This window comes from Pinus tabuliformis, chromosome 2_2, assembly GCF_031772625.1.
Source record: "Pinus tabuliformis cultivar Carrire ecotype Pingquan chromosome 2_2, CPIR1, whole genome shotgun sequence".
Lineage (NCBI taxonomy): Eukaryota > Viridiplantae > Streptophyta > Pinopsida > Pinales > Pinaceae > Pinus > Pinus tabuliformis.
Window position 1 is genome coordinate 1167989586 of NC_142300.1, and position 20613 is coordinate 1168010198.

The 20613-nt window shown below is 34.2% G+C and overlaps 2 protein-coding genes across 2 annotated transcripts; one reads left to right on the plus strand and one right to left on the minus strand.

Moving 5' to 3' along the window:
- Nucleotides 1–421: 421 nt before the first annotated feature.
- On the minus strand, nt 422–1977 carry LOC149197603 (UDP-glycosyltransferase 74E1-like). The gene is made up of 2 exons (XM_089403940.1): nt 1488–1977; nt 422–1404 (listed from the first exon to the last, which is right to left on the minus strand). The coding sequence occupies exons 1-2, from the start codon at nt 1975–1977 to the stop codon at nt 422–424; spliced, it is 1473 nt and encodes a 490-aa protein (XP_089260066.1).
- Nucleotides 1978–18096: 16119 nt separating this feature from the next.
- On the plus strand, nt 18097–19955 carry LOC149197604 (UDP-glycosyltransferase 74E1-like). The gene is made up of 2 exons (XM_089403941.1): nt 18097–18655; nt 18782–19955. The coding sequence occupies exons 1-2, from the start codon at nt 18163–18165 to the stop codon at nt 19747–19749; spliced, it is 1461 nt and encodes a 486-aa protein (XP_089260067.1). The 5' UTR covers nt 18097–18162; the 3' UTR covers nt 19750–19955.
- Nucleotides 19956–20613: the final 658 nt, after the last annotated feature.

A 20613-nucleotide genomic window follows, 5' to 3' on the forward strand; every position in this document is an offset into this window, starting at 1 on the left:
GAGAACGAGAATAAGAGGTAATTTCTAAGAAATTTAATTAGAGACGGTATAGAAGGATAAAGCCAATCATCAAAATAAAATAAAGTGAAAAGTTTCAGCCAACCTACAAGCTTATTTATCGACCATCGAATTCAATATTGATTTTTTCTTTCCAATGAAAATCACAACCATGGATAGAATGCAAGGAAGGAAAGATTGACATACTAACAGGTCAATATGAACCATGAACTTAGCTTTAAACTCTTGGGAGAAGATAATACTATAGACGACTGTCAATAATCATCTCACAAAATTCTTGAATAATTTTGTCGGAAGAACCACCTTTAACCATTGCCTCTGATAATTTCTTCCACTGCAAAGCATTTTTCCTCAGGTCAGCACCTAGATGGCTTTCCATAACAATCTTTATACATTTTCCAATTCAAAGAATAAATTCTGGCCCAGACAACGCAGATGACCGTGCTCTGCCAATAATCTCATCAACAAACTCTTGAATATTGCTATCGGAAGAACCGCCTTTCACCATTGCCTCCCTCGATAATTTCTTCCACCGTAAAGCGTTTTTCCTCAGCTCAGCACCGAGTTGGCTTTCCATAACGATCTTTATGCATTTTTCCACTTCCTCCTTCCCTACAAGTCCGTTTGCTGATCGTTTATTTAATCTCATTCCTGCCTTCCACTTCTCCGCAGTGTAGAAAGAATTAGTTGTCTGATCGCTCATCTGAGGAACAGCCAACATGGGAATCCCGAGGCTGAGGCTTTCCAGTGTCCAATTCCATCCACAGTGTGTCATAAAAGCACCGACAGACGCATGAGAAAGAACTTGCAGCTGATGACACCACGGAACGACTAGTCCTTGATCGGAGGTTTCGTTCAGGAAACCCGCAGGCAAGTTCTCTTCACTATTAATCTCCCCATTGTAAGAAGGTGGACGAACGACCCATAGGAAAGAATATCCACTGGCCCTCAGCCCAAGAGCTATCTCATGCATTTGTTCTTTTGTAACGACAGCAAGGCTTCCGAAGGAAACATACACGACACTAGCGGGTTCCTTCGTATTAAGCCAATCCATGCAGTTTGTGGTTTTCCACAAGTGTGCCCCAGGGTCTGTGTCTCCGGGATTCTGCCCGTCCAAGAAAGCCGAGGGTATGAGAGGACCGACAGTCCGAATTGGAGCTATCGATTCCATTGAATTTATTTCATCCGATTCGAGTTCGGAAAACGAATTTCCCAGAACCCACGTTGCCTCCGCAAGAGACTTAAACTGATCCATTACTACTCGCAACGCGCACTCATCGGTACTTGAAGGATGCAGAAAGCTTGGCAAGTCCGATACGTTCAGCAACGGCAGTCCTGGGATTTCTATCGCGTCCACCGTTTTACCTGTTTCATCCCGCAAGTCGGCTGAAAACAAGAAAAATTATTATATTGACATAGATAAATAAGAACATATGGACATAATACAGGTTTGGTAACTGAAAACATACCCAGTCCTTTCCTAAAATTGTAATAGATGGAGTAAACTGCAGACGATTGCGTCCAGAAAAGAGCTACAGGAATATTAAACTTCTTTGCAACATCCGGAACGCAATAAAGGAAGGAATCGAAAACAATGCAAGATATATTGTTGCCTTGAGTGTTCAGCCTTTCTATGAGATTTGCTAATGTGAATCTTCCCATCTTGCATAACATATCGAGGACCATCTCCCCGTCCTTGGACCGGTCAAAATCCACAGGAAGTCCGTCTGAAATTGTTTCGAACTTAACTTCCGTAGGGGAGTTTGAGACCCCGGGCACTGCATCTTGAGCCTGTAACATGCGCTCACGCTTTTCTTCGGTCATCACAAACGTGACCATCATTTGTTTAGAGGCGAGCCTCTTCGCAAATACTAGCATTGGATTGATATGGCCCTGTGACGGACAAGGGATCACGAGAACATGAGGCTTGCTATATTGTAGTTCCCCTGAGGACGCCATTTTACTACACTCCGGAAAGGAAAAGTTGCAGACAACTTTCTTTACAAATATCTGGCCGACTCTCGGCCTTCTCAACTAGTCTACCCTTTCCTTTCGCTGTCCGAATGAATGATCGAAAACCGCTGAATTTAATACGTACGGACGCGATGCCGGATCGCATCTGGAGGCTTCATCGCGATGAAGGCACGAAACCAATATCACTAGCGTCACTATCAGTACTGACGCACCGGTAGTTTATACGAAAACTGCACTGCGATGTGGAATGTATGAAACTGTAAAAGCGCTGTTTCTCTGTGGAATCTTTGCTCAAAGACAACAAATATTGCAAAAGCGCTAACGTAAAGCGCTGTTTCTCTGTGGAATCTTTGCTCAAAGACAACAAATATTGCAAAAGCGCTAACGTAATTGCATTAGTAAGATATAAATAAAATAGAAGATTAACGGAAGTGATCCTAAAATTCTGATAACATTTATTGAGTTCTTCGTATTTTTGATAACATTCATAGACTTTTTAGCTATTATAATTTTAATTTAAAATTCATTTTAATTCTGGGTCCCTCTACTGTAGTGAGATCAAATCATTTAAGATGCTAATTTTTTCATGCGTGTAAATTTGAAAAAAGGTCTGATGTGGAGAGATTCGGTTTTATTTCAATCATAAATAAAATGGCAATAAATAATATATTTGGATTTTTATCTTAATTTTATATAGATTTAAGGTTGGATGTTAAGACATTTGATTCTATTCAACCATAAATAAAATAGCAATAAATAATATATTTTAGATTTCCATTTTAACTTTATATATTAGTTAAAAATATTAATTTGATTTTCTTTTACTTTGAGTAAAGAAATATGCAATTCATTTAGTACTTTATATGGAGTTCACAGATCACACGTAAAAATAAGATTATTAATATTATTTAATGTGTAATTTATTTTATTTGAATTGAGATATAATATTTAAACCAAAAAATAATATTCATTATAAATAAAAATACTTTAATATTTGTTTAAAAAAACATAATTTTATAAAAAAATTAGTGAAAAAAAATGTTTGTTCAAAATCAGTATAGATGCATCTTAATTCTAGTTACCAAGAGTAAGAAAGAACCAAATGTTGCATTGTGTTATATTCTTTCCAAGACTAGCTCTAGTACCTAAGCTGGGGTCAGTGGGCGTGGAGCCCCCTTCGTTGCGCAAGTGGGGGGTGGAGCCCCCCTCTACGAGGTCCGAAGCAGCGCCCCAGGAGAAAAAATTGTGGACCCTATATTAGGTCGGTAGATATACCTATGGTTTTGTGTATGGATTTCACACATGGTTTTCTGTCCATGGTATTTTGTAGATCCGGTTAAGGGAACTACGATTATGTTTTAATCCAGGGTTAATGCATTCGAGTTTATGGATGCTTCGACATGTATATATATATGTATTGTAACATTTAAAGAAAAATAATGAAAAATCAATCTAGTAGTCCCAGTTTTGGGATCTAGGGGAAAATCTCTGTGTATATTTGTTTTATATATTATTCTCTCGCCATTGTTTATTTTCTGTTTTTAGACTTTGTGTGCAGGTAATTTCTGTACGAGGTTAAAACCTACACCAAATATTTCCAGGTGCAAACATTTCTTCAAGTTTTACAATAAAAAAGGTTTGCATATTCAGAAATTTTATCTATCTGAGTGTTTGATAAATCCGAAATTGAGATGGATCTATGTAGAAATTCTTGTAGATTCACAAGTTAATTCAATTTGCTAAAGCAAGAGACAAGAATTTACTTCTACTCTTTAGATCAGAAGCCCATAAACATTGAGCAAACAATAATCAATAGAGGAAGAGAATCAAAGGCACATAACATAATAAATATATGGGGACCTATAAATTTGTGGACCCTATATTAGGTCGGCAGACCTAGCTATGGTTTTGTGTATGGCTTTCACACATGGATTTCGGTCCATGGTATTTTGTAGATTCGATCAAGGGAGCTACAAATATGTTCTAATCCAGGGTTAATGTATTCAGGTTTATGGATGCTTCGATGTGTGTATATATATATGTATTGTAACATTGAAAGGAAAATAATGAAAAATCAATTTGGTAGTCCCAGTTTTGGGAGCCAGGAGAAAATCTCAGTGTATATTTGTTTTATGTGTTATGCTCTCGCCATTGTTTATTTTTTGTTTTTAGAATTCGTATGCAGGTAATTTCTATACAGGGTTAAAACCTACACCAAATATTTCCAGATGAAAACATTTCTTCAAGCTTTGCAATAAAAATCCGAAATTTTATCTATCTGAGTGTTTGATAAATCTGAAATTGAGATGGATCTATGTAGAAAATCTTGTAGATTCACAAGCTAATGCAATTTGCTAAAGAAAGAGAGAAAAATCAAATTCTACTCTTTAGATCAAAAACCCATAATTATTGAGTAAACAATAATTAATAGAGGAATAGAATTAAAGGCGCATAACACAATAAATATCCGGGGAAATCCACAACTCAAAACCCCACTATTTGTTTTGTATAAATCTGGAAAATCAATATGAAATTACAATGTTTGTTCTCTCAAGAATAATCCCAGCACTCAGCAAATTCAATCTCTAACTCATAAGCAAGCTCAAGTCCAAAGCTTAGCCAATTCACGAGCTCTCCAAGTCTCTATTCCAATGTGTAATTTCTATGAAGGATAGCTTGTATTTAAAGGGAAATAAAGCCTCTAAAAATTGTGCAATCCCTTAAGGATCAGCTCTTGATTTCATGCATTATCATTGCTACTCAGAAAATTCTAAAACAAATAGTACACTGTCCTTGCACTCTAGTATTAGCTGGAGCTTTCTTAGAATCAACACGTGTGAATTTTTGATGAGTAAATATTGAATTAACTAGAGTAGCACTGGTGAAGTTCATTGGTGACACCACTGACTGTTAACTCACTATTAGTTCTCTCAATCAGTTTGAGAACTAATTTAACTGAACTGACTCATGAAACTGAGTATTCTATTTCACAACTCACAATTAACTCACACTGGACTCCTACAAAGTAGGGAAAACATATACATGACTTCCAAAAGACTTCCAACTCGAATTTCCTAAGTTAAGTAAGTTTAATAAACTCAATTTAACTATTTTAAGTTGCTATGAGAATAGAATTTGAATATAATTCAAAGCTTAATTCAAGGACAATTTAAACTAGAATTTCTTGTTGCCATTTCTCAACACTCCCTCTCAACACGAAATGGATTATCAACTACCTTGATCCTATCTCTGTGAAACTTGAATTTACATCTTGACAATGCCTTTGCCAAGATGTCAACATCTTTCTCCTCCGTGGGAATGTAATCTAATAACATGATATGCCTCAATACACAATCTCTGAGATGATGATACCGAATATCAATATTCTTGGACCGATCATGAAAGAATGGATTTTCAAAGAGTTTGATACAACTGTGATTATCACAATAAATCACTATGAGATCCATCTGCTGACCAAACAAACCAACCAGGATCTTCCTCATTCAGATAATCTCACATGCTGCCTAACTTGCAGCCATGTACCCTGCCTCTGCTGAACTGAGTGCAACCGATCTCTATTTCCTGCTATACCAAGAAACTATTGCTAACCCAATACTAAAGATCCCTCATGATGTGCTCTTCCTATTGTGTGTTCACCAAGTACATGAGTGAACCCATAAGCTACCTGTAAACAGTGGCTTCCACTACTTCCCCTGAAGTGGCATCCTCCTTCCTTTAGTTACCAGCTAGAGGTGTCTCCATGGGTTTATTGCTCTCCATACATAATCTCCTCAGTTTCTCATTGGCATACCTACCCTGAGATACAAACAACTCCCCATCTCCTTGCCATAAATCCATGCCAAGAAAGTAGTGCATGAGCCCCATGTCCTTCATCTCAAACTCTCTAGCAAGGTCCTCCTTGCAAGATTTAATGAGCTTCTCATCACCTGTCAGTATGCGATCATCTACCTAAATTACAATGATCAACAACTTACCTCCCACCCCTATGTGATACAGGTTCACATCTGCTTCACTCTTAGTGAAGCTCAACTTGGTGATGTAGTTATCGATCCTAGTGTACCAACCACGGGGTGCTTGCTTCAACCCATACAATGCTCTCTCGAGTTGGCACACATGCGACTCACGGACCAAGGTTTCAAAACCTTTGGGATGCTCTATGTACACCTTTTCCTCAATCATGTCATTAAGGAAGTCAATCTTCACATCCATCTGACGGATATTCCAACCCATCTGTTTTGATTATGCCAAAATATATTTGATTGACGAGTACCTTGCAATAAGAGTAAAGGTCTCATCATAGTCAATTTCCTCTATCTGTGGAATGACACGGGCCACAAATCTAGCCTTATGTTTCTCCACACTACCATCTGCAACTTGATTTACCTTCTAAAGCCAACAGGAGGTCACAACTGACTTATCCTCTCGTCTCGGGACCACATCCCAAACATTGTTTCGAACTATGGAGTTATACCCCACCATTGCATTAACCCAAATCGACTGTTGCACTACTTCCTGAAAGGAAAATGGCTTTGTCACAACACATGCACCCATAAGTGCCATGTATCCAGTGTACCTCTTTGGTGACCTCCTCTGTCTGTGCTGAGAAGGGGTGCTCCCACATTCTCCCGTGCATCATCCAACAATCTATCAGCCTCTCTAGTGCGCTTTCTTCTTTCTCTAGAAGACTCTGCCTAAGTGGATGTCTCCACTCTGTGAACCTCTGCATGTGGCTCCACCACATCAATATGAGGTCCCTCAACCTTAAGAGCTAAAATCTCCTCATCGACATGTAGCTCAAGCTCTCTCTCAAGGGATATTCACAAGGCCTTCTCCTCATCAAACTTGATATCCCTCTAAATCAATGTCATCCAGCTAGTCGACATGTACACCAGGTAGTTGTGGGTTGTATCAATGTACCCCACAAAGATCCCCAACTCTACTGTTGGCTCAAGCATCTTCTATGCATATTTGGTCACATGGCAATAAACCAATGACCCAAAAATCCTGAAGTGACCAACATCTGGCATCTTACCGAAATAAGCCTCCTCTAGTGTCTTCATCTCAAGTATCTAATGTGGGCTGTGGTTCTAAACATAAACCGTTGTGTTGCATGCCTCATCCCACAAGTGTAGTGGTAAGCCCTGATCATGCAACATCGCCCTTGCTACCCCTACTATGCTCCTATTATTTCTCTTGGAAACTATGATTCCAATACTTCCAAGTTCATCCAGATAATGAGTGAATTTGGTCAAGTACTTTGGAATCGTCTCCCCTTTCTCCATCTTGATTTTACAAAGTTTATCCTTGAGTGCCAACTTCCTTTGGTTACTGCTATTCTGATACAAGTCTATCAATGTTTTCCACATAGCATGCAGGGTTTCCTTTCCATGGAGACTCGAAAAAATATGATCTCATACTCCCTCAAGGATTATCTGTCTTGCCTTTGCCACACATTTCTTCCACTCGTCAAGTTTTGTGCATTAGTAGCTGTTGGCTTAGGAATTGCTTGTTCAACAAATTGCTTCAAGCCATTGTCCTCTAGCACAACCCCCATCCTATCCCTCCAGGCTATGAGATTCAATCTTCCTTCCATGGCATACTCAATCCTCAACCCATGGAACGTCATCTGCCGATCATAAAGTATGTATTGCAAGTTCGACTTTCACCTATAACCCGAAAACTCAAAACTTCGAAATCTCCTCTATAGAGCTGATTTTAAATCAGTGATATCTCCCTCATTCGAACTTCGATTCGGCTGATTGTTTTTTTGAATTTGGGTATTTTGTCCCAAGGAATCCATATCTGAAATTTGTATCTAAAAAATCTTCACATAAATTCTCAGATCTTCTCTGCAAACTCTCAGGCCAAAAACCATCTTGCTCTGATACGATGTAGAAAATCTTGTAGATGCACAAGCTAATGTAATTTTCTAAAGAAAGAGACGAGAATATACTTCTACTATTTAAAACAGAAGCCCATAAACATCGATCAAACAATAATGAATAGAGGAGGAGAACCAAAGGCACATAACACAATAAATATTCGGGCAAAGCCATAACTCAAAACCCCACTATTTGTTTTGTATTTATTTGGAAAATCAATATGAAATTACAATGTTTGTTCTCTCAAGAACAATCCCAACACTTAGAAAATTCAATCTCCAACTCATAATCAAGCTCAAGGCCAAATCCTAGCCAATTCACAAGATCTCCAAGTCTCTATTCTAATGTGTAATTCCTATGAATGATAGCTTGTATTTAAAGGGAAATAAAGTCTATAAAAATTGTACAATCCCTTAAGGATCAGTTCCTGATTGCATGCACTATCAGTGCAACTCAGAGAAATCTAAAACAAATAGTACACTATCCTTGTACTATAGTCTCAACTGGGTCTTTCTCAAAATCGACATGCATGAGTTTCTGATGAGTAAATATTCAGTTAACTAGAGTAGCACTTGTGGAGTTCATTAGTGATACCATTGGTTGTTAACTCACTATTAGTTCTCTCAATTAGTTTGAGAACTAATTTAACTGAGCTGACTCATGAAATCGAGTCTTCTATTTTACAACTCACAATTAACTCACACTGGACTCCTGCAGGATAACATATGCTTGACTTCCAACTCGAATTTCCTAAGTTAATTAAGTTTAATAAACTTAATTTAACTCTCTTAAGTTGCTATAAGAATAGAATTCGAATTTAATTCACAGTTTAATTCAAGGACAAATTAATTTGGGATTTCTTGTTGTCATTTCTCAACAATCTATGCTCGTATATATACACATACGTTGAATATATATTGTTTTTGTTAATAATATTTTTTTAAATGTTACATGTCATCTCTATATTAAAAGAACTTATATATATATATATATATATATATATATATATATATATCTATATATATATATATATATATATTACTCAACATGCATATTAAAAAGTCGATATAACATGGACATCTAATAAATATTTTATTTATGAATGACACTAAAGAAAAATATATATTTATTTTCAATTATTTTATCTCTCTATATAAAGTTGATGTAAAATTAAAGTGGAAATTAAAGTATTCTATTTATAGTTGACATTGATTTTTTTATGTTATTATTGCTTTTCAATTTTTTTAATTTAAGTGTTATTTTATTATTTTTAAATGTAATGTTAAAAAAAATCAACTCTCTCATACAGAAATATAGAAAGAATTTTTTTATTTTTGTAAGTTCTTACTAGTAATCTCTATTAAAAACAAGTGTTGCAATGACAACATTTCATGAGAGTAAGTTCACTCAAAAAGTCAAAATTACATCTGCAATTTATGACATTTTCTTTATTCTGATAAGAGACACTATTACATTTCTTAGTCACTATTAACCTAAAGGAACATAAAAGAGTGACATGACCAATGATTCTGAGCCAAAAAAAAACAAATAAAAAAAACTCCAAAACAAATAGTGAAACCCTAAATAATTATTAAATTTAAATGGATTGGTTTTTTTAACATTTCCATTTGCCTCAGAGGCCCGTTGTTACATGTGGCCATTGTTAAGGTATGTCCGAAAATATGGAGAACAATTATCCTGTTTTTCCTTTTCCTAGATGTCAAGCTTCTATGTTGCAACTTTCATGCCATCGTCCATATGAATTTCAAAATTCCTGAAATTCACGTTAAAACATAAAAGCATAGACTTCATAATAAAATATTGACATGTGCCATATCAACGTGATTTATAGTTTTTTTTTTGGCATTTTTTTTAGGATTCTGAACTCCTCTGACTCCTAAAAAAATGGGAGAAACACCTATAAGGGAGAAGGGAAAAAGGGAAAAGTAACAAAAAGAAAAATAATATTTATGATTGTTTTTATGCAATGTATTATTTTCAAAAGGATGTTTATAAAGAAAACTTTTTATTTCTAGAATAAAGGAAACAACACAAGCTTGAGATATGTCTTTCTCATTAGAAAATGTAGAATTTTGATTGCTCAAATATGATCTTTTAACACACTTTTCTCCTTGAATCCTCTTTTATTCCTCAGATTCTAACTCCATGTCCTCAAATTCTTTGTCAACTGCAAAAGATGAATGAGAATCCAATTCTTTTTCCTAAAAGCGACTCATTTTTGTTAAACCCAAAACTTATTTACTTTGCTTGTAGCCAATATATTACTACATGAAATAATGACACGACCAATCTCATGGCACCCAAAACAACCAAAGCATACCCTCTAATAATTAATTGTTTGTATCTAGGATTTCTTCCCTTCTTGAGTTTGAACTTTTGTGATCAAACCCTCCTTCAAATCTACATGCATATGGACTCTTGCCAATATTCTATCCTTGCTTTAATCTGAATCCTACTGCAACCCTAGAAATATCCCTATTCCATTCCTTAGAGATTGGAGGGTATTTTATTTCTAGTACATCAATGGTAGACCTTGTAGAATATCCTTGACCTTCTTTTTTGAAATGTAGTTCCTAATAGGATCAAAATCATTTGCCATTTTTTCAAGACAAGCTTTAATGGTTCCCATAACCAATTAGAATCCAAAATCTTATCCAAACATTTTCTGAGTAAAATGCAACAAATCCTCAAGTTAAAATGATATAAGAAGGGTAATATACTAACCATTTCTCCCACTTTTCCACCACCCATCCCTTTAAAGCCTCTAAAAACAAGAATTTTCCACTAAATTTCCCAACTAAGAGCTTCTCCAATGCCTTTGGAACTTCACATATGTCTAGGTCTTAACTAACCACCACACTCACCTTTGATTCCCAATATTTTACCCCCATGATCTTTCTACCTATTACAGAGTATTTTGAATCCCTATTTCCTTCAAAGCATTGAAAATGAGTAGGGCTTCTAAACTATCATGGGGTGATACCACAATAGGACAATTAACTAAACATGGAACTTCATTTGAAATAATGAATGAGCTTTCACCACTTTAACTCCATGGAGGTAGTTTTTCCACCTTACCTCCATGTAATGGTGCAAATACAATCCCCCCTTAAGATCTGCTTGAAGAAATCAAACCACAGGCCATTATAGCTCGAGTTATGGAGAAAGGTCCATCGGGGTAATATGTTGACATGTTCCCAATTCATGGGCTCAAATTCCACCAAATCCTCCTCTAGTCAATCCTTTCTCCTAGCATCGAACTTTACCATATTTAGTATTTGGAAAATTTAAAGGCTTGATAGGCCCTCTAGATGAAATCCATCTAGTGATTTAACACACACATATTTGAAATAAACTAATACTCCATGTATTAACTTTATTTAATATGTACAATTCATGGTACACTACACATTGCATCTATTAATTAAGTTAATATAATGGATGGACCCAATCCATGTAGCCACACATGAACACCCATATATAAATCAAGCTAGTATATGGAATACGCAGCATATAATGGAATATACATATTAATCAAATTAATATAATATAATATGTTATATTAATTTGACTAATAAGTGAATTGTGTCCATATACTACATAATGTGGTAAACTATACTTTATATATGATTATATTATCATATATTAGTATATTATATTAAATTGGCTAAGATATGTGGGATGTGAGTGTAATAATTATGTGGTAATGTGCGTAATTAATATTTTTGAATTTTATATTAGTATTAGATCTTTATATATTCAAAATAATTTTTTTAGGAGTACATATATATTATGTCTAAACTTAATTTATATGTACTTTTCTCATTATCAGTGTTTTATTTGTAACATTACCAAGGTTATCAATAGGTTTTTATCCACTATTTAGAATGTAACACATGAGTATTTTTAATTCAGACAATATCAACTCGACTAGTGGGCACGATGTCACTATCTAAAATGTCATTGGTTTGTGTAAAATTGATTTTGATGGTAATTTTATTTAGGGCTTGTTTTTACCTGAAACTCCCATTATGAAACACTTAGAGGAAATGGAAAGCACATCAATTGGATCAATAAAAATACCATGAGGTATGCATTATGTAGGATATCCTTATTTTTCATTAGAAAAAGGAGAGGTTACCATAATATTGCTAGTTATTGGTACTTAGTGTTATGTTCATTAGATGAGAAGAACGGCCATGAGGTGGTATCTTGTTGGAAGAAGTAACCCATAAGTCACAAGCCAATTTGTTTTCAAAGGAGGAGTGCAAATAGCACTCCCAAAAACTAACAACAACTCTATAAACAATGGAAGAAAGAGAAATTCAAAAATTTCCATACAAGACTTCCATTAAGTTTTTGTATCACTACAAACTGTATGGACATTAGGAAGTATAGTATTGGAGTCTACATATAATAAATCTAGCTTAGGAAATTGATTGTTAAAAGAAGTGTGGAAAATTAAGATTAAAATATAAATAATTCATTAAATAAACAACCTAATGATAAAAGCTTATCTAAGGGGTTGTAGTGGCAAAAAAGATCTATGTTATTGACAATGTGGATGGTAGATAGATGTTAATGTTAAGGACTGCCACTATGAAGTTTCATAGTTGAGCTTCAAAACGAACATTTCCTTCTTGGAAATGTGTTGGAGATTGGCTCACAAAGGTTAATGACCTTAGGGGATCCTTGGAACTCCATGAGATCCGTGAAAGAAAACCATATGTTGTATAATTCATGAAGAATGTGATGTACATAGAGGATGTGATTTGATTGACACTATTCTAGAGATGGATTGTTGTTCAAGAATGCGTAGCAGTAGAGAACGATTTCATGTTATAATTCAATATTTTTTATAAAAGGGGAGAACCACCTACATCCTCTTGTAGGTTTACTGAATGATGGGATATGCTTTTTGTGAATTGAATTAAGAAGAAAAGACCTTCAACCTGGATTTTAAAGGTTGATGATACAAGCCATCTCCAATTATAAGAAAGTATGATACATTGACATTAAAGATAAGAATGAATATTGAGTAATAAATTTGGATCTAAATATTTATCAAGTTTGAGAGTTAGAGCACAGGCTTCTATACTAGATGAACAATGAAGCCATGAACAATAGTTAGATCCATAGTGGCGGTAAAATCTAGAAACGAAAGATAGATTCATAGTTGTAGCAAAGAGCTAGAGTTAGAGCCATGTTATATAGAAGAATATAGAAGGCACATTGATTTAGATAATCTCCTATATGGTTTTTTAGAACAAAAGACTCTTTTTGGGGAGGTATAATACAAAATGGACCCAAACATAACTGAGAATTCTATGACTTAGTACCTATAAGAGAAATTCAACAATGAATGGAAGTTAGATGAAAATATAACAAACTATGTAACAAATTATGGAAAATTAAATAAAATAAGAGAGAGGAAAATAGAAAAAATAAATGAGGAATATAAATAAAAATAGGAGAGAAAATGACAAAATAGGAATGAAATGTCAATCTCCATGATTTCATGTTAACTCTTCTTAGTGAATTGGGGGAATACAAACGAGAGCTTGTAAGTACATTGTTTAATCACCATAAAACCAGCTCATTAGAGGAAATTTTAGCGTAAAAGTGCCCTTGAAATTTTCACGTACATAATATGTAAACCAATTAAAATCCTTCAAATTTAAAAAGAGGTACATGTAAATATTTTGGAGGGAAAATAAAAAAACTACTTTTTTTATTTGTATTTTTTGTTTATCTCCTTATAGGTTTACTCAAATTTCAAGTGTAGACACTCATTCGATGTGGAATTAAATTCCAAATCCAATTAGTACCCTTTGCACATACTTATGAGAAGACCTACATCACTAAAAATTGAAGATACATTAAAAAACATGTTGAACACAATTTTTTAATGTATCTTCAATTTTAATCAGTATGGGTCTTCTTAGAAGCATGCCTAATGGGTACTCGTTGGATGTGGAATTTTATTATGTATCCAACAAGTTTCTACAATTGAAATTTGAGTAAGCCTATAAGGAGATAAGCCAAAAATAAAATTAAAAAAAATAGTTTTCTTCTTTTCCCTCCAAAATTTATAAATTTTATTTCATTATGTTTCCTTAGGGAGCAAATTTTAGGTTGAAATTTCCTCTAGTGCAAGTTTCATTGTAGCTCGATACACACACACACACACACACACAGAGAGAGAGAGAGAGAGAGAGAGAGAGAGGTTGCACAAGATGCACATACCTCGAAAGGTCACCATTATTTCCTTGAGATGAAATAAATGTTTGTTTTGTGTTTCAGGGATGTTTGGGCCATATTTTGATTGGTCATGAAGTCTAGTGATACGTTGTTCAATCCAATCCCATTTCATTCTTTTCATGTTATAATCCATATCATATGGGTTGATCATGGTTCATATCTTTTATCATGTTGTGAAATTATCTCATCTCATTTGCATTTTGAAATCGCCTGATATATTTATGTAAGTGTATGTTTTAATTAATTTCCATCTTATATGTGTCCACTTGATCATGCTAAAGTTGGATTAGAGTTCAATTTTAGGTACTTGGAAGGATGGTTTTGCATGAGACATGACAATCCCTTTTCAAGGCATTATGAACTCCATACTATTTATCATTGAGATATTTATTTGTAGTACTCCATTTTATAACAGGAATATATATGCATAAATGATATTTTCCTTGTTTTAAAAATATGAGTTGAAGCCTAAGTATATAATTAAACCATGGAAACGACTTACCATAAAACAAATGATTGGCATTATACATATATAAGTAATTACTTATGTCTAGGCTTCAGTTTATGCATATGGAGCATGGAGGCTAGATGTAAGAATGGAAAATCAAGACTCATTCAACTCATTTTCTTTTGTTCTATTATCCAAATTTTGATATTACAAAAAAAATTAATACAAGATGGTAATAGAGTGCAACATCTATCACTTCAATCTCATCCTTGAAAACAGTTATAGGAGTTGTAAGAGATTGTAGGGAGTTAATGAGTAATGATGTATAATTATCTAATATCCCATGCATTTTGAAGCCATATCACAGGTGTGTGCATTGTTTATAATTATTTTCCATCTCACATGTATTCACTTGACGATATTTAAGTTTACTTTGATTTCAATTAAAATTATAGGAAACAAGGAAAGATGGATTTATGTGAGATATGCTAATACCTTATGAAGGCATTATGAATTCTATGATATTTATCAATTAAAGCTTCATTCATAATTCTCCACCTAATATTAACAATATAAATGAACGCTTGAGGTGAATCATACCAAAGAAATGAATGAAATTATACATGTGTATGTATTTGGTTATGATGAGGCTTGATTTTATGTAAATGGAACTTGGAGGTGAGATCTCCCCATGGAATGTGAAGACTCATTGAGTTGTTATTTTCTTTTTTTTATGATGTCCAACTGTGAGGTGGAATCACTGTTTGATGGGTAGAGGTGGATGGCCTTTGGAAGCCCTCGATGAGTTTTGATTGATGTGGTCTATGTGATCCCACATTCATTCTTGGAATATGGCACATGGTTGAATGGATGAAAAGAGATTTGCCTCAGCCATTCTATAGTCGGGTGGAATGTGGAAGTTCCATCTAGGATTTGGATTTTGCATCATTAATGAAAGGGTATTTCTCCTTGTATTTCTATGAGCATTTTGATGGATTATATGTGGTCTATATGACTGTACTTTAATGATTATTTATGTTGCTATTATGTTGATTATGTATGTGTTTTATGATTGCAACCTTGTGTGGCTCTCATTATGTTTTACTTGTAATTGAATAATCAATGTATCTATGACCTAATGGATGGAATGACAGTTGATGTGGAATGACAGTTGATGCTTAGAACTGTTATTTACACCTTTAGATTACAGATTCGTGAAATGTTTGATGAAATGTTTGTCATGGCTAGTAGGAGTCCAATCAAGGTCTCAAACAAGTATTTTCTTTAGTACAATCATTTCCATGTTATTTTAATGATTTGAAGAGATGGTTAAATTCTGGGCAGTGACCTAGGCTCTCGGCCTGAAAAAGTGGCTCAAATCCTGGATTCGCTGGCATAGCACTGACAATTTTGGTCTCTAGTCGCTGGTAGGCAAGCCTGCAATAGAGACTTTGGGTTTCTTGTCACCCTCATGGATATATCATGGGAGGGATTGAGGCTTAAATTGTCCAAAAGTTCAGTGGGACCCCAAGGCACGTTGTCTAAAGCTTTGGATTGGTTCCTGAGGGTCTTGTAGCCAATGATTAATGTTTGTATGATGTGTTTCTGTCGGTTCCACTTCATTAACGTGACTTAGGAGGCCGAATTATATCATAGTGGCCTCTCCTCCCATGTTTACCCCAGCTAACCAATTGTTTGTGTAGATGTAGGAGGGAAGGTGTTACAAAAACATTCTTATTTTTAATTTTTTTAATTAAATATTATATTTTAATTTCTTATGACACTTTAAAAAATAACTATATATGATATTAAAAAATTATTAAGTATATATAATATTAAAAAAAAAAATTAAGTAAAAGAGGTAATATCAAATTTAAAAGAATGAATAAAATTAATGAAAATAAAAAATAGTTTTGAAAAAAAGAAAACAATTATTTTTTAATGGTATCCTTTATGGTTTAGTAAAATTTCAAATTTGGAGAGTTCACGATTTTGTGATAAAAACACTATACAAAATTTAATTAATAATTTAATTGAGAAAGGAAAAAAAAATAGATATAATAATTAAACAAGAAGAATATAACGAAGTTGAAATAACATTGATGTATTTGAGTGTCATATTTAATTATTAAAAATAAAATATTTTCTATATGATAAAATAATAATAAATTTTGTATTATTGAAATATATTATTTAAAAATAAAAATTAAAAAATTTAACTATTTTTTATGTAGATATAAATTTTATAAATAATTTATATATTAACAATTTAGATATATAATTACTTTTTATATAATATATAATATTTTATATTTAATTGTTTATCATTTAAATAATTTATGCTCAACATAACAACCTTCACTCTTTGAGTTTAATGTGACTTTGAGTTTAATCCACATTGCCTATTTTAAATTTTATAATAAGTTAATAGGAAGTTGTGACTTTACAATCTACGAGTTTAACTAAGAAAAGAGTCTTTTGATTTTGGAATTATATCTCAAAGTTGAGTCTCAGAATGGCATAAAACAAGCTTTTTCCAAGTGAAGTTATGCACTAGCATCGACCGTGTGACTCATAAGTGACTCTTAAAGCTTGAATCATAGCCCTTGCATAGCAATTATAATTAATTTAATTTAATTTGATGGTATTAAAAATTAAATAAATATAATATAATATAATTTAATATTTTTTAAATTTAATATAATTAATAAATTTAAATAAGAATAACCAAAATATTACGATTAAATACCCCGGATAATTTAATCAAATTACCAAATTTAACTAAGCCCTGAATTTAACTAAGCCCTAAAAAGTATGGTGTCATTCCTCATAAGCAGATTTTAAAAATGGCAATAGTTTATTCTGAGATACCCCTCAAATTTAATTTAAGGGCTTTTGTAATATTGTTTGTCGCATCTCTTCGAAAAAATAGAATGAGTTAACAATAAAGTTCAGATCCACAAATGACAATAGTTTATTCTGAGATTCCCCTCTAGTTTAATTTAATAACAGTGACAGTAGTGCCATTACCTAAGCGCTTTTGTAATATTGTTTGTCGCATCTCTTGGAAAAAATAGAACGAGATAACAATAAAGTTCAGATCCACATGGAAGTACTGCACGCCGTGGTCCTAAATGTTATGGAGTTGTTTTTATCGGAAAAATCCATTTTAAAAGTTTTTAAAAAATCAACTCTAAATGTTATATTTCATTTCTCTGACAGCGACGAGAGATTTTGGAAAGATATCCTGCCAGATTTTGGAGAAATTTGACCTCAGAAACAAGCCGTAAAAGCTTTCAAAACAACTCTAAATATATTCCATTTTTCTGACAGCGACACCTCTCTGACGGTGACAAGTTTCCGTGGAGAGACATTATTGTTGCGGTTCCGGCATGTATATGGACCATTCACTACCGTTATCCAGATACGACTCATCGGTAGCGAACATATATCATTTATTTATATTTAGAAGCCTACAAGTTTCAATATTACGCGATTCTGTACAGTAAACATTAATCGTTGGAACTTTGGAGGAGGATGGGGTCTTTCGCGGAGCTCCAGTACAGCAATCTTCACGTTTTGATTGTGCCCTATCCGTTGCAAGGTCATATCAATCCATTGCTGCAGTTTGCCAAGCAGCTCGCATCTAAAAATCTCCGAATCACGTTTGTGACGACTGAAGAGAACAGACACCGCATGTTACGGGCGCAAGGCGCAGCAGTGCCCGGGCCTGCAAACTCCTCTGTGAAAGTTCAATTTGAAACAATTTCGGATGGATTTCCGGTGGATTTCAACCGGTCGAAAGATCTCCAACTGAGGTTGGACATGTTATGCAAGATAGGAGCACTCTCGTTAACAAATCTCATGGAGAGGCTAAACACTCAAGGCAGCAACATTTGTTGCGTCGTATACGATCCTCTCCTTTACTGGGTTCCTGAAGTTGCAAAGAAGTTTAATATTCCTGCAGCTTTTTTCTGGACGCAATCCTGCGCAGCTTACTCGATCTATTACCATTTCAACAGAGGACTGGGTATGCTTTCAATTGAAATTTGATAGGAATCTTTATGTTTTAGAATATTTTATGATCGGATTTATTTGACATAACCATATTCATTTTGTTTCTTGAAACTGATTTAATCTTCTTTCCTGTGTTCAGCAATCTCGCGCGATGAAACAGGGAAAGCGACTGACAAGATACAAATACCGGGGCTACCGCTGCTGAACGTATCGGACATACCTTCCTTTCTGCAACCCTCTAATCCCAACGGCCCTCTCTTGCGGCTTGTAATGGATCAGTTTAAGACCTTATCGGAGGCAACGTGGATACTGGGAAATTCGTTTGACGGACTCGAGTCCGAAGAAGTAAACTCAATGAAATCGATTGCTCCGATTCGCACCGTCGGCCCTCTCATACCCTCGGCTTTCTTGGATGGACAGAATCCCGAAGACACAGACTTCGGCGCACATATGTGGAAGACCGTAAACTGCATGGATTGGCTAAATACGAAGGAACCGGCGAGCGTTGTGTACGTTTCCTTCGGAAGCATTTCTGTTCTTTCGAAAGAACAAACTGAAGAGATAGCTGTTGGGCTGAAGGCTACTGGATATTCCTTCATATGGGTCATTTGTCCATCTTCTTCCAAAGGGGAGATTAACACTGAAGAAACCTTGCCGGAGGGTTTCCTGGCCGAAATCTCCGGGCAAGGGCTAGTTGTTCCATGGTGTCCACAGGTGCAAGTGCTTTCTCATGTGTCCGTTGGTGCATTTATGACACACTGTGGGTGGAACTCGACGCTGGAAAGCCTCAGTTTGGGGGTGCCCCTTTTGGCTGTTCCTCAATGGACCGATCAGACGACGAATTCTCTATACATCGCAGAGATATGGAAGACAGGACTGAGATTAAATAAGCGACCCGCAGATGGACTGGTGGGGAAGGAGGCGGTTGAGAAATGTATAAAAATTGTTATGGAAAGCGAAGTGGGTGTTGAGCTGAGGGAGAATGCTTCACGGTGGAAGAAATTATCGAGGGAGGCAATGGGAGAAAGCGGATCTTCCAATAAAAATATTCAAGAATTTGTTGAGGATATTGCTCGCAGAGCATCCTCATTGCCATTATCCGGTTAATGCTATCATAGATTTCTGAATGAGTAAGAGGGTGATACTATGCTGGAGTAGTCCCTGCCTTGCCTTTAAAGAAAGTTTGATATGGACATTGTCAATTAGCCAGTAACTTGTAAAGGCAAGTTTGATATGGACATTGTCAATTAGCGAGTAACTTGTAAGTAGGGCGATACGTCCACTCCTTAATTTGGAATAGAATTTTCTTAATTTAAATAATCATTAAATGGATGGCAGGAATGGATGGCAGGTTCTAGAAGACGATATTTTTAGTCCCAGTACTTTTTCTTTAATTTGTAGGTTTTAGAATAGAATATTTTTAGTAGATACCAATAAAATAATTAAAATTATTTGTCAAAGTAATTGTATTTTTCTTTTTTATTTTAATTAAATTGATTAATTAGAAAAAAATGTCATATGAACAAATATGATATGAAGAAATTATTAATAATTTTTTAAACATATATTAATAAATTATAGTATTAGTCTATGGTATTATAACAAAATTCTTTTTCCATGATAAAAATAGACTGAATTTAATTCTAGTCAGAAATTTTTAGAAATATATATATATGTATGTTTAACTTATATATTGATCTTTTTTATTATTTACTATTAATAATAATAATTTAAAATTTTATTAAAATTTATTAATTTTTTTTTAGAATTTTGATATTAATTATAAATTGATGTTTATGATTGTTTACCAACAATTAATACTTAATTTATATCCATAATTTATTTGCATTTATTTTGAATTTTTTGAGATTATATTCATTTTAATCCATCAATTTACAAGATTTTTATTATAATTAAATTTGTATTTTTAGATTTTCAACAATTAACTTTTGACCATAATTTTTTCCAATT

Bases quoted from the DNA above. Each gene is read 5' to 3' on its own strand.
- LOC149197603 (XM_089403940.1), bottom strand. From the start codon at position 1,977: ATGGCGTCCTCAGGGGAACTACAATATAGCAAGCCTCATGTTCTCGTG. The intron at 1,405-1,487 runs GTATGTTTTCAG...TCTTGTTTTCAG, and splicing joins CAATTTTAGGAAAGGACTGG to CCGACTTGCGGGATGAAACA.
- LOC149197604 (XM_089403941.1), top strand. From the start codon at position 18,163: ATGGGGTCTTTCGCGGAGCTCCAGTACAGCAATCTTCACGTTTTGATT. The intron at 18,656-18,781 runs GTATGCTTTCAA...TCCTGTGTTCAG, and splicing joins CCATTTCAACAGAGGACTGG to CAATCTCGCGCGATGAAACA.